Raw genomic sequence first — 18,295 nt, 5'->3', positions numbered from 1 at the left:
AGGTTCTGTAAAGAACCTATAGCCCTCATAGCAGATGTGGAACAGATGTTTTATTGCTCCGTCGTCGGAGAAGATCACAGGGATTTTCTCCGCTACCTCTGGTATGAGGACAACCACATCAACAAGGGTGTGACAGAATACAGGATGAAAGTACATGTATTTGGAAACAGTCCTTCACCTGCTGTAGCCATCTACTGCATGAGACGAGCAGCTCAGAAGGGTGAAGAAGAACATGGTTCTGACGCAAGACAGTCCGTTGAAAGACAGTTCTACGTTGACGATGGTCTTACCTCAGTTGCTACACCTGAGGAGGCAATAGATCTTCTTGCACGAACCAGAGAGATGCTGGCAGAATCCAACCTACGGTTGCACAAAGTAGCATCAAACTGTAACCAGGTTATCTTCCTCTTTTTCCTCCTTTCACCCAGCCCGGCCATCGGCAGGAGGGTCCCCCATCTGAGCCAGGTTCTGCTCAAGGTTTCTTCCTGTTAAAAGGGAGTTTTCCTTGCCACTGTCGCCTTAAGTGCTTGCTCTGGGGTCAGGCTCTGGGTCTCTGTAAAGCGCTTTGAGACAATTTTGATTGTGGAAGGCCCTATATAAATAAAATTGAATTGAATTAATGGAAGCCTTCCCGGTAGAGGACCGGGCCAAAGAATTGAAAGACTTGGACCTTGGTGTGGATCCTCTCCCTCTTCAGAGAAGCCTGGGGCTCTCCTGGAACCTAGAAACTGACAGCTTCACTTATAGGGTGTCCAGCGAAGAGAAACTATTCACTCGGAGAGGTGTGTTTTCAATAGTTAATAGTTTGTATGACCCCTTGGGATTTGTAGCTCCTGTAATAATGAATGCCATGAATCATCATGAATGCCAGACCCCTTGTACCGATATCCACTGATCCTGATAATGCAGCAATACTCACCCCAGCAACATTGCTTACTCAGAAGACTTCTGGATGCTTTGGAGCTGCTCAGTTGTATGGAAAGCAGTGGAAGCAGGTTCAGTGTCTTGCTGACACATTTTGGAAGAGATGGAAAGAAGAGTATTTAGCCACTCTTCAGAGCCGAAGGAAGTGGACAAAGGACAGACCAAATGACAAAGAAGAAGATGTTGTCCTATTGAAGGATGGACGGGCCCAGAGGAATGACTGGCCAATGGGACTGATCGTCAATGTTTTGCCAAGCAGTGATAAGAAAGTGGAAGGTGGAATGTGAAAAGAAGGTGGAAGTGCGGAATGTGAAAGACGGAACAGCTAAGGTTCTCCAAAGGCCAATCTCAGAGATTGTAGTTCTTCTTTCAGAGACTGAGTGAAAAGATAACAGTTTAATGTTGTCAAAAGACATATTATATCAAGCGGGGAGTGTGCTGTCTTTAGATTAACAAATAATGTTGAAGTTCGTAAGTGTCAAGTGTAAAAATGTAAAAGATATATTTTTTCTTTAGTTCAGGTAATTTATGTTGGAGTGAGTGTTCGGGTTCCTTTTTTGGGTTTTGAAAATGACATCAGAGTGAGCACTCCTCTTGACAATATGGTGGCTAGCATCTTGGACGCTCCGCTCAGCTACGCTACGAGAGAGCAGTTCAGGCAGGAACGGAGTGTCGCGGTTTAAAAGTTTATGGATGTTTGCGCACGCTTCGGCCTGTGACCGCTACAGTCTGTAAGTGTTATTGTGTGTAGTTTTAAGTTGTACGTTTAGCGTGTTATGGTTGTAGCATTTTATTTTAGCGGCTAACTTGCATATGGTTTAGTTTAGCTTGCTAGCTCCATTTTACTTTGCGAAATGTGTACTGTTTTGTATGTTTTGTGCGGACATTAATTTGCGTTATTTTTTCTGTTGTATTTCAGTTTTACAAAAAAAAAAAAAAAAAAAAAAAAAAAATAATAATAATAATAATAATGACGGTGTGTGTGTTAAAACGAGAAAAGTCGCACTCATCGTTTGATGTTAGCTGGCTGTCTAGCCTCGCAAGATTACGCTTGGTGAGGGCAGCACACAATTACTACAGTAATCGCTCCAAGTTGATCTTGAAACTGTCTAAAAATGAATGAAAACATTGTTGCATCACATCATCAAACTCCATCATCGTCCAAGAATGTGTAAAATTATCACTATTGGGTTTAGTGTTGCATGTTTCACTGTCAGGTGAATCAACCAGGATGGAAACACAGCATACAACTATAAATTCAGTTCCACGACCAGTCATACTTTGTCACACTTTTCTCCAGAGACCTTAGTTTTTCCTGGCACTTGTGTAGTTATTTTAAAAAAAGATTTTTATTGCATAATTATTTAAACAGGGAACTCTCATCGAGGCCAGTTTAGCAATAGTGTTCTGTGATCCCAGTGGCTTATCAGCAGCAAATACCTTGAGGGAGTTTAGCCTTCATACTCTGTAGTCAGAGGCAGTTTTTATCCAACACAAACCTCGTCAATCTTGTGTAAGACTACACTTTCTATCAGTGATAAACATAAACTGTTGATACTGGCTTAGATGGGTGAAGATAGACTTACAGTGTAGCCATGATGTCTCACTTGTTCAGTTGTTACCATCAGTTTGACTGATCTGTCCAAGTTATTTAGTACCATATTAGGGGAAATGTGATGGTATGTGGATGTGTGTTGATTATATTGTTGTGAGTGCTCATTAATCTGTGAGTTGTTATATGTTGTACTACAGAGGGAGAGAAAGAGCAAGGTACTGTATATCTTACTATTTTGTCAGATATTCCTAATGTCATATGATTTTTTGTTCAGGAATAGAACACATGAATATAGTTTTATTTTCATTGTCTGACTGTCACATCATTATTTGTGTGTGTGTGTGTAGGGGCTCTAAGCTGGACACAGTGGAGGTGCTGTGTTTTAGGGACAGAACTCTGCAGGGAAACCGCTCCATTCAGCACAGCGTCATCTTCCAGGTCAAACTACCTGAACTGTCGAACAACTCAGGTAAGTTTCCTTTATGCGTGTGGTTGTATTTGTGTGTGTTACGGCATATAGCATGCGTGTGTGCTGGTATATCATATTTCTTGTCCGTACATGCACTTGTTCATCTGAATGTGTGAATTTCTGTGTATGTTGTAACTGATATGAATCCTCAGTCTCCGCTGAGGCTATCTGTGCTTACTTTTAAAGCCACACTAATCTCACACGGCTTCTGCATTATTCCTTTATCTGTTGAAAATGGGATGAAAGTAATTTAAATGGTAATAACAGGATTGGAAAGCAGGTAGCTCTGTGATCTGTGAAGGTTTTGTTGAGTTCAGATGAGGTGCCTTTGTTTACCTCAGTCTACCTCTTCAGCACATTGTGGGTTTTAATTAACTCACAGACAATGTATTCATGCTACAAAAATTGATTCGGCTATTCTGTTTGGTTTTGCATGGACAAATTTGGTATTGTTTTGAAAGAGATCAACCAATCCACCGTGGCCCAAATTTTCTGATGCATTAGACGTCAGACAGCCACCAAAGTGGAAAGATGACATTTACTTTAGGTAAGGAGAAGGAAATGCATATCTGCCTGGTTTTTGTGAATTAACATCCATATCTCAGTCCAAATTTTAAATTAAATTGCATTGATAAATTGATGCAGCCCATTTAACAACAACTTTCACTGTTTATTGTGTGTTGCATTACACAGCAGCATGTATGCATCTAGCAGCCAAAGCTGACAAGTGAAGAGTTAACAAGAAGTGAGGAAGCAATGTCTAATGCATCATCAAAACTGTATGAGTGTGCTTATGGGATATGGACAAAAGAAATAAAATGCGAAAACTTAAAATACACTAAAATATCTGTTATTCTTCTGCTTAACATTCCTCCCAGTAGGACTGGATTAGCCACAAATACCTGTAGCCTCCCATTATATTAATCAGTGTAATTCTTCAAATCAAATTGCAGTTGAAATCATTTGAAGGTATAGATTTTCATCCATTCTGAAAGCATGAATTACTAATTCATGGGTTTAAATGAGTATTCCAAATACTCAAGTGAGCAATTCTTTATATATCTGAGAAGATTTTATTTTTTTTTACAGTATGTCCTAAGAGTGTGGGTTGGGAGAAGAACCCTAAGGGGGCCATGGGACCCAGGATGGTCAACCTCAGTGAATGCATGGACCCTAAAAGGTAAAATACACAGTACAAATGTCTTAGTGTGAAAGGGTGTGACTGGACTCTGCTGGCCGATAATTGTTAGGAGGTCTCGCTGCAGATAGTCAAACTCTGAATCTGCTGAAATGAATGTCGAGGGCAACGTAGGTCTTCAGTTGTCTTGATTGGCTGTCTCCAGGCTTGCAGAGTCATCAGTGGACCTGAACCTGAAGCTAATGAGATGGAGGCTGGTTCCTTCCCTGGACCTGGAGAAGGTGGTCAACACAAAGTGTCTTCTACTGGGAGCTGGGACTCTGGGCTGCAACGTAGCCAGGACTCTAATGGTAAAAAAATGTTTTGATGATATTTGTGTCTGACAGGACCCGCAGATTGTCTATGGTGTAGCTCGATGCTTCGGTTTGACCTAAATAGTAACTTATCAGACTAGTGACATCAGTGTTCCTTAGACAGGGCTGTATCTCATTATTCATGAGAATATATGAATTATTCAAACTGCCAGATATTGTTGCAGAAGATTGAAGTTTTTGAAACAAGGATATTAGCACTGGGAAAATATTCTGTGCATAACACTTCCAGTGTCTCCTAACAGTGAGCTAGCTCAACACAATTTAAATAGACACTTAACACTGAATGACACTTTAATTTTACCCCACACTCTTTAAAAGTGAACCAGCGGCGTCCTGATTTAAGTGGGAGCTCAACTTCTGATAAAATCAAAACTGTATTACTGAAGGCAAGAGAATTTACAAATATAGTTTTGTTATAGAGCTCTGGAGGAGATCTAAAGGTGTAAATAAATACAGGTTATTGCCTGCAGTGAGATTGCATCTGGAGAACAGGTTTAAATGAAAAGCTCTAATGGAGAGAAAGTGCATGGAAAGCAAGACAAGGGGTAAAAACTTATGAAACAGTCTAGCTTCTCACTTTATCAGAAGTATATGTGTTGACACAATTGCTTGTGACAAGTGCAGTCTGTGACATTAAGAAAAAAAAAATACGTCAACTGATCTGATTATTATACCTTACATGGTTATATTATTGTACATGTGGGTACCGCTGCCATTCCCAGAGCAATCAGAAGTAATGAGCCAATTTTATTGAACTCCTTAATGCCTTGTAAAACTAGAAGCTCAGCTCATTATCACTGAACTACTGTCGGCTGTTTTCAGAGTGTGACAGACTTTTGCGAGTCAGTGCTGTACATGACTTTGCAAAACGTGCAGTCTTCAAAGGATCAACTTTATTGATGACTATTATTTGCTCTGGGGACGTAAACAGCACTGTCTCAGGACATCTGGGACAGCTAGCCTCCACCCAAACTGAGCTGCAGTCAAACTGCTAATGATTTGTTATAATATTATTTCCTCCCTGGCCACCCCCAGGCCCTGCCTGACTTTCACTCACTGAACAAGGCACAGAAATGTACCATGAAATTTGCTGTATACTGTAAATAGTTTATGTTGTCATGCATCGGTCATTTACATCACATTCTCACTTGTATTGCCATTTATTTCCATTTACACACCAGAAACATAAAAATGTGACTCCTCTCCTGGGCTATTGTAATGTGATGTTCTCCAGTAAGCTTGTCAAAAACTATATTATTAACTTGACAAAAGATTTTGTTTTCTCACAGTGTGAATATTTGTTTGGTTTTATAACATCATAATTCAGCATCCCATTATTTTATCTACAGATTTCCCAACAAAACTAGGAATAACATAATGCCAATTTACACAAGAAGCCTCTCTGGTTCTGTGTGTTCACTGCAGAAGTCTGACTCCCCAGCATCAAATAAATGTGTTTAATTTACTCACTAGATCTAAAGAGGTTCATCGCCTGTAGGTTTTCAAATATTTTTTCATACACCACAGACTGTTATGAAACCAGTGATTTTTTTTCTTTGTCTTTCATAAAATCTAAACTAGACTTTCAGCTTCACTGTAATTTGCTCTAATTTCACCAAAACTGCTTTGATCAGATTTATAATGTAATTGACAGTTTGGTGGGATTTTGTTTTAACAGAGAGCGATGTTAATAAAAAGCAGCTATTCAGCCGTAAAAGCAGTGTTTCATTTTGAAATTCACAACCTCCCACTCGTTCTCACTGAAGCTGCTTACAAATGCTGCACAGGACAAGGTTCATGTCAATATAAAGTGGTTCAGAATGATGTGATTAAAAATATGGTACTTTTTCCTTTGTTCTCCAGGGATGGGGAGTGAGACACATCACATTTGTGGACAATGCCAAGATCTCATATTCCAATCCAGTTCGGCAGCCGCTCTACGAGTTTGAGGACTGTCTTGGAGGCGGGAAGTCCAAAGCCATGGCAGCTGTGGACCGACTCACCAAAATCTTCCCTGGTGTGGTGAGTACTTAAAGTCAAATAAAGTCTCACCTTTAATGTGAGATTGGAGTCCTAGCTTGCTCAACTAGGAATTTTTCTTTTTGTTGTCTAGTTTTTGTTTCTAAATTTAAATACATCTAAATACAGGCTGCAAAATCTAACTGATTAGACTGATTTTTGGTTATGCTAGGCTTGTAATCGTATTCCTCTGTGATTGGTTGTGTCTGAAATGTGATAGCCAAACCATGCAGCAAATGAAGAGTCGTGTTGCTTGCATATTAATGCTGCTGGTTTCATTACTTTGTAAATTAATGAGGGGGTTCCCTGGGGGAGATGTTTTGTTTTATTATTAAATGAAAAAGCAGCCAAACACTCAAAGCAGGGCCCTGTTTCTCATTAAGCCACTCGTAAACGCATAGAGTGAATGCATATTTATGATGTGAGTCATGTGTACACCTGTGTGCTGATGCATGCTTGTGTAATTCTAAAAGGAGCTGTAGGCATTTCATTATAAGATGAGTTGCTTTCATTTCTGCTTGTCCTCCCGGTATCATGTAATACTAGGATTAGGGAGGTCACAAAAGTGAAAATAAAGTTCAAATTCAATAACCTGCTTGCTGAGTTTTTTCCCATTTGTACCGTAAGGCTGTGGTAGGCATATCCTATCCTCCAAGTTTTCCTTTTTTAGTTACAACTACTACATAAAGTCTACCTAACAGTGTAAATGCACTTAACCATAATTGAAATTCATTACTGATCCCCTGCTAAATGATGTTATAGCCTTTTGTATGTGGTTAGCGGTTATTACGTCTCCTGGCTCAGTGGTTTCCAACTTTTCTGTGACCCCATTAAACAGAGAGGGTCAACTCTCTCTCATTTCTCTATCAAATTGTCTAATCTGAGGAATTTTAGTGGCCTGAAAAGTATTGTATTGAGTATTGTGAATCTTTAGAAGCATCGCATTGAATTCCTATGAATCTATGATTTATTCACGGATTTCAGATATCTCTTTTTAAATGAATTCCCTGTGTTTTGAATGAATTGTTGACACCCTCTGGGCTGGGTCAACTTGTGACTTTTAACTCAACTGACTAAGAGCAAGCATCACTGTACTGTCCTTTCCCCAGCTCGCCTGCCTCCTCATCCGTTATATCTCACAGTCTGAATCACTCACTGTCTGACTGGTAAGCTGTGATGTAATTTGCCTTGAACTCGGTACGATTGAAGGCCTGTTTTAAAGATACTGACCCCACAAAGCTTGCAATCACGACTTGGTAATAAGTTGTTCCTGAACTGAGATCCAGGAGGCCTGGATTATAGTGTCAGAGACAAGGAGACCTGTGCAGTCCCCTTTAAAATGCACACAAGCGCTCACCCACACACACACACACACACACACACACACACACACACAAATAATTGTCATGTTGTCACGCCATCAACTTGATATCCGACCCTCTCTGTGTCTCTCTGCTCTCACTCATGTTCTTCTGGGAATAAAATACAAAGTTAAGAACAGAGGTGTAAGACTTGATGGATGGCCCTGTGCTGACATGATATGTCTAGACACCTTGTCTACCCCCCATACTAGCTGCAGCCATACCTGCTCTCCTATTTTTATCAGCGTGGGTGTGTGTCTGCTTCTGTCTCCCTCATGCTTGTTTTTCTACAAACACAAGGGCATCAGGTGCCAGTGTGACAACAAAGGAAGAAATATGAACACTGTGAGCTGAAAGCACAGAAATGCATTAATTGAGTTGTGAGGACCTGGGTCAAACAAGGTCACTATGTTGAAAATGTCAGAAGCCGATTTCATATTTTGTCTGTGGACAAATACTGTCGAGTGACATTTACAGGATAGTTTAGTGTAGGCATCAGCTTTTTTTTTTTTTTTTTCTTTGAATTTTGTCAACAGTCCGGCCAGAGCTGGTTGAAGATATCAACAGTGGCATTGTTGGATTGTCATGAAATGTTATTTATCTTTTCAGGGAAGGATTTTTCCACAATCAGAATCATTATTTTCTTTTGTCTTTCTCAGCTGCAGGATGAGGATGGTTATTGTGGAAATTGGAACATGATTACCATCTCTGCAGCTTGAAATCACCCCCTGAATGCTTAGCAACACTTAGGTCATAGTGAAATGTAAATTCAAGACTTGGTTAACTACTCCCACTCTTGAAATGTGGAGAGTGAAGATCCACTGATTCAGTAAGAGTGGCATTTCTTCTTGTTAAGATCTCACACCTCATCTTTGCCCTTTTCCATCCTTCTCTGGACTATGAAATTACTCTTGACATTTCCATTTGCCTCGCTGACGAATCTGCATCCCTGGAGATAGTCACAGTAATAGAAGTTTGGCAACGGACAAAAGAGGACATTAAGTTATTGAATCTGCAGAAGCCCCACTTTACCCATTTCATTTTACCACGCCATATTTTTCAAAGAGGGGGATTTAAGGTTTGCTTTTCAAACTCTATCGACTTATACAGGAGAGCCAAATCCACACTGGCCTCAAGTCAACTGTGGCATTGATGTGATTACACAGACGAAATGTTTGGTGCCTGCATCTACTATGCTCTCACTTATTTGTGTAGACTATTATGTCAGATATCCAGCAGCAAGCACGCCGGAAAGACATATCTGGCCCAAGTTTTGCAAAGTTTTCAGCTTCTGGCTTCTCATACAGCAGCTGATCAGACCTTGAAGTTAAAGAAATATGTTGAAAAGAAATTTTTCATTTACAAGATTTTGATGAAATGAAATGAAACACATTTGCATTATGTACTGTAGCTGTAGAAACCAGCGTCAAGGTTTGTATATGTAGAATGTTTTGAAAATCTTTTACTTTGCTTGACTTGATTTAGACAGTGCTGCTTTAATGCCAATGTGCACCATCTAGGCAAAAGGAAAATAAAAGCTTCTTGACAGTTGTGACACCTACAGGCGATGAGGTGTAGGTATTTTTATTTGTAAATAAAAGCGACATTCTCCACATTCCCGGGCTTCACAATCTGGATACGCAGAAATGACAAGTTAAAATTTTATTTTCATTATAGGTTAAAATTCAGTAATGACACTTTCATGTTTGCACATGCACACGTACTGCTGAATTTAAACCAAAAAGAAAACATCATTGCCCATAGAAAAGAAAAGTGAAAATGAAATGGACTTTGACTCATCCTCAAATGCTAGTTACTGTATATGTGAATGCAATTTGAAAGCAGAGTCTTTTTTCCCCTGCTTTTCTTACTTGCTCTTCCATATTTTCCGTCCTCTTTCAGAATTCGGAGGGTTACAATATGAGCATCCCCATGCCTGGTCACCCAGTGAATTTCTCTCAGGCCACTCTTTCCCAGGCCCAGAGAGATGTCGAGCAGTTGGAGAAACTCATTTCAGAACATGATGTGGTTTTCTTATTAATGGATACAAGGGAGAGCCGCTGGCTGCCTACAGTGATAGCTGCCAGCAAACGGAAGGTAAGCATGAACACAGTGTGTGCAGTGAACAGAACAGTCGTACTGTCTCTCAGTAGTGGGGTTGGGGTCTGAGGTGAATGCACAGATGACTATGATGTTTTAGTTTTGGGTTCATATTTACTGTATAGTACAGTGTCACCTGTCCAGCACCAAACAACAGAGAGATAAAGTTAGCAGTATGCTGGTTAAGAAAGGCAAACATGTAAAAGCTAAAGACTCAGATATTAAAAAAAAAAAAAATGGAGACTGACACAGTGCAGCATGATGGCAGGACACATTTGTGACTTTGTACTAGTACTCTTGTAATTGTGCTTGTATTATTATGATTTAAACTGGAACTTAAAATTGATAGCTCTTCCAGGAAATTGAAATTGCTCAATAAATTTGGCCAAATTTTCTGTTTATCGCTTGTAATTGTATTAGCTTCCAGGCAATGTTAGATTTATTGAACATTGTGCCAAGAACTTGTAATGCCTCCAGTGGTATCACTGATGTAGCTCTTATATCGTTATATGCAGTTAAGTGTTTTTTAGGCTGCTGATTAGGTTGTCTTCATGACCCGCTCAGTTGAGAGGTTATTTGGCCATTTGTGCCGTGGGGCTGTGTCAGACAGATTGACTAAGCAATTTATTTCCTTTGCTTCTCTGAAAGTCTAGATGCTTTCAGCATTTTAAAGAGCCTGTTAATGTTTTATGTCATTTCTTTCTGAAATGATTCAAAACGTTGCACCCTTTTTGTTTGTGCAGAACAAGCCGTTTAATTAATTTGGTTTGGTTGAAATATGCTGCGTGTGTGTGTTTAGGACAAATGGAAAATGTCCCTTCTCAGGCCAAATCTATTTAACATCTTTTACCGCCCCCTCATTGTACATAGCTTTTCTTACCATTATTCACCATAACTTTTTTCTCTTACTCTCCAGTTAGTTGTGAATGCCGCCTTAGGCTTTGATACTTTTGTCGTGATGCGCCACGGCCTGAAGAAACCCCCCATCAGTGAAAATGTTTCTGCAGGGGCAGACTCTTCTCCTTCCTGTTCCTCTGCCTCTTCTTCATCCTCCACACCAGCCGGCTCCGCGCCTTCCATCCCAGGGTCCTCTCTGTTCTCCAACATCCCAGGGCACAAGCTGGGCTGCTACTTTTGCAATGATGTTGTGGCACCAGGCGATGTGAGGAAAACACACAGATATCAGGCATACACTCACTTCATGCCTTTGAAACAAACGCACATGAAAACAATGGAAACATACAGATAAGAAAGTATTGTCATAAGCTGGAAATCTTGTATCTTAAACTCCTATGTTTAATGGGGATATAAAAAAGGAAGAGGGCAGATGCCCTAACCTTTACACTTGTGAGAATCACATTTTCTCACCACCTACATTCCTTGCGTCCGTGTTTTTTATACCCTGGACACCCTTTGTTTCTTTTTTTTTTTTTTTTTGGTCCCTTGTGACCTTTTCATATGAGTAATTTATGAAAGCTATTCTTCAGCTATTGAAGGCCACAGCCAGTTGGAAACTGTGCCATTCAGATCTGACTTCTGCTATAAATGCCATATAGCTCCAGCCCGCTTTCACAGATTATAGAAGTATTAACATTTGAATTAGAGGTACAGCTTCTCTCTAAATTCTAAATGTTAAATATAAATTTGAGACTCGCGAATCAATGAACAAAGAATTGTTTTCCTCTGAGCATTGTTTGTTGATTGAAGCATAATGGTACAACAGATTTTCGAACACGTCATCTGTCACCACAGTGCCATTGATCAGCTGTTATTGCAGAACTAAACAAACTGTGGATGTAAATTTAAGCTGTAACATGCTTTCTGTGCAAGGTTTTCATTTCTTATTGTACTGTACTGCTCACATCTAAATGTTTTTGAGCCTTGCTTGTTGTGTGGTTCATGCATCCATCTTTCTCTTTGTTGATCCAGCTCTGGTGTCTGGAGTGTAATACCCTGACAACTATTAGATGAACTGCCATGAACTTGGTAAAGACACTGGTCCCAGCTTAATGAAAATACCATGACTTTAGAAAACCTATAAAATATAAAATAAAACTACTATTTTCTGCCCTCCAAAACCCATGTGATTGGTAGTAACATCCAAAACTTCTCATGTTCTCTTCTTAAACTGAAGAAACCCTCTCAGATTTCAGGGGTTGAATGCTAGAATGGTGTCAGGACATGATGCCTGAGGTCACTGCTATTTTTTTGAATAGTCAGCTATTTATGCCATTATTGTTGTTGTGTTTTGTTGTTTTCGTAAACAGTCTACCAGGGATCGGACTCTGGACCAGCAGTGCACAGTCAGCAGACCGGGCCTCGCCATGATCGCTGGAGCCCTGGCTGTTGAGATGATGGTGTCCATTCTACAGCACAGTGAAGGGTAAGTCAGTAGACTTCTGAAAGTTATGTAGGTTAGTTATTATTAATCATAGTACTAGTAGTAACACTAGTAGCACTGGTCTGGCCTTAGATTCATAGCACAGAGTCTTGAACATAGAGTTGTAGTAAGTACTGTGTGTGCTTGCTCACCAGCTAACAAAGAAGGAAAGGTAAGTAGGGGAACTGTAGACTGCTTTAAACAAATGAAAGATATGCTGTCTTATGTTCAATTAAATATTCAGTTTTATGTTAACAGGGAAACATGACAGTATTGATTAGTTACTGTGAGCCTCATTCTGGTTGATACAATGGCTGCATGGAGTTACTTTCTTACCTGAGCAGCTGAACACATCCCTTTGTCACTTGTGCATCTTGCCTCAGGTTCTCCTGTTGCAGCTTGAGATGTACACCTCTCAGGATGGTGCTGATAAACGCCCACTGACTCCATATTAAAGTCACAAAGATTCTTGTAGAGCTCTGCAGACACTCAACCGCCTTAGTGAGCAGCCCTGATCACTAGTGAGTGTCTGACATCCAGACATCCTTAGACGTATGCTGGTACCTCACTCCAGGCTTAAAAGTAAACTTTCAGTAAGCTTTACGTGCTTTACTTTTGCTTTTTGATGGAGCTGCACTGCAACTGAGGTATTACTGCACCACAGGTAGTACCCGTCGTTAATCTGATTGTAGCACAGCTCCCCAGATTTGCTTGAGCCCAAAACTTGTTCTTACTGTAGGAGCTTTGTCGTTATTTTCTTGTCTTTCTCTTACTTTTATGCTTCAAAAGCTGTAATGCCTCTTTGAAACAGGGAGTCTGAATATATTGCTGTTAAGAAGACCCGTCGTGATGCTGTCCTTGCTTGTTTACCCTGAACTAAACAAAGTCAGCATAATTCCACCCCAATGTGTGATTTTTAGAGTTTGGCTCTCACTTTTACGCAGACGTGGCTCTGTCACTACCTCCACTGCCGACTTATTACTGGAACAACCCCCCCCCCCCCCCCCCCCCCACCACCACCTTTCTGCACCTTTTATACAGAATGACGAGTTGGAATGAAAATACAGCATTCCCACTTTGAACAGGCTCAGTCATCTCTGACGTTCACTTGGCAACCCGTGCTAGCTCAATATTTTCGACTCTTAAAAGTGTGTTGCTGTGTTTTTTCTTTTCAAACACTGATGAGGATGTTTTCATGTCCATGAAGTGTGTGTTCATGTGCACGGGTGTGTCTTTGTGGAAATGTAATTTTTGTGTGCGTGTCGTTCTAAAGTGGCTGTTTGCTGAGACTGATAAGGCAGCCATTTTCTCTCAGTGTTTTGAGATGTTGTAAGCTGTTACAGAGCTGCACTTTATATCCTGGATACAAATTTTAGAAAGCAAAGGCGAGGCGGAGAGTTTTCATGTACAGTACCTCTATCATTGTGTTGCTCCTTCCTTTACAAGATCTCCCTCTCTTGCATCTGCCCTCTTTGTGTCCTTGTTTTTCCACTTCATAGCTGTGTTTATTTCTGTCCTCTGGTTATCCCTTTTTTAAGGCCTTTACACTTGCTTTCATATGGAATTTTACTTTGAAAATCACACAGGGACAGATTTTGCAGCAGTTTGACAGACATTTCTTACTTTGCAAAACCACTCTCAGCTCAGTGTAAAACATAATATTTTAGTAACTGTTATCCACCGTCAAATCTTTTAAACCTGTCTAGATTTACTGGTAAGCAGGAGCTTTTAGATCTCTTTGAAAACTTTTTATTATTAAAGGGAATTCGACCTCTTGGTTCTCAATATAGGTTTTTTGACAGTATATTTGTTGTGTATAGAAGTTTACTGCCTTTTTTTCTTTCTTTAGTCCAACTAGAAAAATGTTGCCCAAGTTACACAAGTTCTGGTTATATTCATGCTCAAAAAGGCAATTTAAAACACAATAATTTTCTCTCCTTCTCCATCCAGTGGCTATGCAGTGGCCAGCAGCAGTGACGACCGAATGAACGAACCTCCCACTTCTCTGGGTCTAGTGCCACATCAGGTCAGACACAAACTCTTAAACTCGCTCACTTGCAATCCACATGCTTTATACTAAGAACACTCTTCGCTGTTTGCCCATTCACCACCACCTGCCAGCACCCTGCAGTATAAGCCTGTGCTAGCTGTTACCACATGTCTGCGTGTGATTATAAGCCTAAAATTCTGAAATGGCTTCTTTCTCTTTGTATTTACGTCTCTCACTGATGGGGTTGCTATAGAAATAAAAGTGGTTTTCTCAGGGAAGAACACTCTGTTCTACATTTGTGTGTGTGACATACACACCACCTAACTGCAATTTGAGACAACATAGCTGTCCACATTTTGATTTCACTGCAGTTGCATCGACCACTAGCAAAAAGTGTTCCGTTTTTGAAATAGGGGAGTTTTGGAACAAGCCTTAGGTGTTTACCGATGAAGTTGTAGTCTTCGAATGTAATGAGAGAGAGAATGTAATGTACTGCAGCATCTTTGACAGTGTGCAGAGCCTAAACTCCCTGTTCACTTTGTGAGATACACATATACAGTGTCTTGCAATCCAATCCAACACATCTGCATTTGGAAGGATTATAATGTTAAGTTTTTGTTGAGACTGTCAGAGAGGTGGTTGCAAATGGGGTGGACAAAGCATTAGAAACACCTCTCAATATAATGCAGCAAAGGTCAACACCGCTGCAAACTAAAACTTTAATGGTAAATGTATAGTTAAATGTATACCCCTCTGACAGTGTCAATTAAAACTGAACATTATTTACTTTATACAGGTAAAATTCATGGCTGAACTGCTGTACTTGATTGCCTGATTAGATTTTTCAAGTGTACCTAATTAAGTAGTCATTGACTATATATGTGTATTTTATTTGCTCATTTTGCAAAGCAGTTATCATAGCAGAAATATAACAATAGTGGCCATATAGACCAGTGGCTACAAACAAATGCAATAAAGTGTGCATTTTATCTAATAAGAAGAAAATTAGCATTTAAATAATAAAATATCTTCTGCTGCATTGATAAATGAATCCAGAAAGCAGTAGCATAATTTCAGTAGCTCATAATTTCATGGCCCACAAGAAAACAGGTGAGTTTATCTGCCAATTTTCTAAGTTAACCAAGCATCTCTGATGGATGCTGAAAATGATCCAGAGGGATGCTGAAGAAAACAGTGCTGCTTGTTTATTTTGTTTATCATTAGAACAGCCAAGAATTTACATCCTGAGGTTGTGAAACCCTCAGTGACATATAGCTTAACAAGGTACATGTTGCAGAAGCCCATTAAGCGTTTAATCAGTTCTTGCTGAAGGATGCTGAAATGTTAATGTTGCTGATGTTGCTTCAGCTTTTTCAACGAGCTGCATTTCATCGTGACTGGAGTTACGTGTAGAGCAGGGAACAGCAGTAATAAAGCATAGAAGAGATGTGATTGCATGGATGAGTGTCTCACATAAAGACTGGGTTATGTTTTAGTTTCATTCCACAAGTGAAAAGGGCAGTTTCTGTTACTCTGTTATTATGTACACGGCATAAACAGACAGATACACCTGTATGGTGTAGTGCTGCGCAATACAGCCAAGCAATAAATGCTACCTTACTGAAAATGAGACTTCTACTACTGCGGTGTTTGTGTGACAACTTAATCCTGTGGTATGTTTGAAGTTGTACATAGTAGTGATGCTTTAAATGAACTGTATTATGTTGAACATTTGTTCTGACATCTTGTTCTTCTGTTTTGAGTGCATGGAGTTGCAAAATGTTAGAACCGTGTCTCAGTGCAGCACCTGCAAATGTAGAAACAACCATAGAGGTGAAGCATCACTTCTCTGACAGTGTCAGGAACCATTAAAATGACAGAGACACTATTAATTTGAAGCTGTGATTTCAATATGATGTGTTTAAAAAAAACTCATCGAACATAACTCAAGATTCCTAATGAAGAGACTCTGCACGTACGTAATTATCCATCATAATTAAGAGAAGACAGAGGTTTTTTTTCCTAGTGGAAGAATCCTATTAACTGTGAGAGGAAGATGTTTTATGATATGCAAACTTTGACTGCAGATATGCAAGTCTTTGCTTATTATCTACTGGAATGAATCCCACTCTACCTTTTATGAATTCAGATGCTCGAAAGCAGGGATGGGCCAAGGAAAGTCCTGTAGCTCACAATAACTAGATTTGAAGTGCAAAAATTAATTCTGTTTCATAGGTCGAGGAGCACCGCAGTCTAGGTCAGTCCAGAATTAGCAGTGGGTTATTCAGCTCTTTAGAGAGAAAAATTCAGAGCTCAATATATAAACATAGTACATAGTGATAATCAGTGTTAGTTGCTGTAGCTGATACTCCCAGAGGTACTGTGAAGAAGAAAGGGACAGGGTTTATAAACTTAGCAACAGATTTATTCCTAATGGTCAGTAGATTTCATTCACTGATCTGTTGGTTGATTTGATTGAAAAATCTGTCAAAACATAAGTGTTAATATTTAGTTAAAGGTCCTAGACGTATTTTCCAGTGATTTCCAAGGACAAGAAACACAGACAAAATACAGGAATACCGCAGCTATCCAAACTGTGCCTTCTTGCTTACTGACTTCTGTCACATACTTAAATATCTCACCACCTCCATTTGCATCATCATCAGTATTCATCACCTTGAGAATCTGAATTTCTGCCATTTGCTTGACACCTCTGCTGCTCATGGTATTTCAACCAGATAATCCAGAGGAAAAATGGCATGCAAATGGAGTGCTTTAAGTGTGTGAGTGTGTGTGTGTTTGTGTAGAGAGAGAGAGAGCGCAAGGGAATGGGAATAATGATGACCAATGAGAAATGCAGAGTAAATAATATGCATGAGAGTGTGAATATGTGTGAGTGTGTGTCTGTGTGTGTCAAGTGGTTCTATATATCATGGCTGGAATCCACCAACAATCCACTGGTAACACAACACACTGCATCAAAGTAGTTTAAAGCTGCAGGCTGGATTTTTTCTGTGGTGCCACAGTGACAACCTGTGGTGATTTATAGGAACTACATCATCTTTGATTTATGTGTGCGTGATTGAAATGTATAAAGATAAAGTATAAGGTTTAAGTATCAGGTTTAGGTTTCCACCTTCACGTTTTGGCCCTTTAGAAAAATTTGATCTTTGTCGTTGAAACATATCAAGCATTTCATCCCTGAACATCTCTACAACCCAGGGAAATGTTCTGTGCTTGAGGAGGCAAGAGAGTTTGTGTTTATAGAACAAATCAAAATAGCAAAATTATAATATTGGAAAATCAAGATGACAAAATTATAGATTAACTGTAAACGTGCATGAAGAATATGATCCTGCACGGCACCGAGCAACTTCCAGCTGCTGCCAAACAGGCACATATTCAGTATACTGACTTCAAAACTATAAATAGTCATTGTCAGTGTCATTCCAGTGATATAAATCAGTTTGTTAAACAAAGACAGCTTGTGTGTTGCTTTTAAACCCAGGACTCCATAAATCAGTTTGACTTAAATGACAGAAGTCTGCAGTGTCTGAACAGCTGTCATGAATTTCCTTTCATTAATATACAATGTAAAAATGAGAACTTGCCCATGATTGCCTGAATTATTACAGCAAGCAGTATATAATTAGTTTTCGTTAGGTGGAAGCAAATTATTTTTATTAACAATGCACACTTACCTGGACTCCATTACTCAGTGTATGCTCTCAGTAAAGGCTGTGCAGTTTTATGTACGGCTGCTAGTCAGTTCAAGTCCATCTCACTTGCCCACGCTCACCCACTGATCTGACTCACTCGTCCACTCACCCCTTCATTTGTTAATTCATTCACTGGACATGTTTGCTGTGACAGTTTTCTTCTCACATTCATGCTTTATCTGTGCTGCCTCTCACTGCAGTTAATCTTTCAAGCCCTCATTCCCCCTTTCATGCCACTCTTTGTGTGTCCTTGAATGTGCCATTTT

At 39.7% G+C, this 18,295-nt stretch overlaps 1 protein-coding gene across 1 annotated transcript in view; it reads left to right on the top strand.

The window, feature by feature from the left end:
• The window catches only part of atg7 (ATG7 autophagy related 7 homolog (S. cerevisiae)), a 58,534-nt gene that overhangs the window by 10,061 nt on the left and 30,178 nt on the right, over nucleotides 1-18,295 (top strand). Inside the window, exons 9-16 of the mRNA XM_041034624.1 lie at nucleotides 2,827-2,948; nucleotides 4,038-4,128; nucleotides 4,292-4,436; nucleotides 6,324-6,482; nucleotides 9,743-9,937; nucleotides 10,857-11,102; nucleotides 12,208-12,323; nucleotides 14,271-14,346. Coding sequence (XP_040890558.1) covers nucleotides 2,827-2,948; nucleotides 4,038-4,128; nucleotides 4,292-4,436; nucleotides 6,324-6,482; nucleotides 9,743-9,937; nucleotides 10,857-11,102; nucleotides 12,208-12,323; nucleotides 14,271-14,346 — 1,150 coding nt within the window. The remainder of the gene's footprint in view (nucleotides 1-2,826; nucleotides 2,949-4,037; nucleotides 4,129-4,291; nucleotides 4,437-6,323; nucleotides 6,483-9,742; nucleotides 9,938-10,856; nucleotides 11,103-12,207; nucleotides 12,324-14,270; nucleotides 14,347-18,295) is intronic.

This window comes from Toxotes jaculatrix, chromosome 3, assembly GCF_017976425.1.
Source record: "Toxotes jaculatrix isolate fToxJac2 chromosome 3, fToxJac2.pri, whole genome shotgun sequence".
Lineage (NCBI taxonomy): Eukaryota > Metazoa > Chordata > Actinopteri > Toxotidae > Toxotes > Toxotes jaculatrix.
This window is presented reverse-complemented; position numbering and strand designations above follow the sequence as displayed.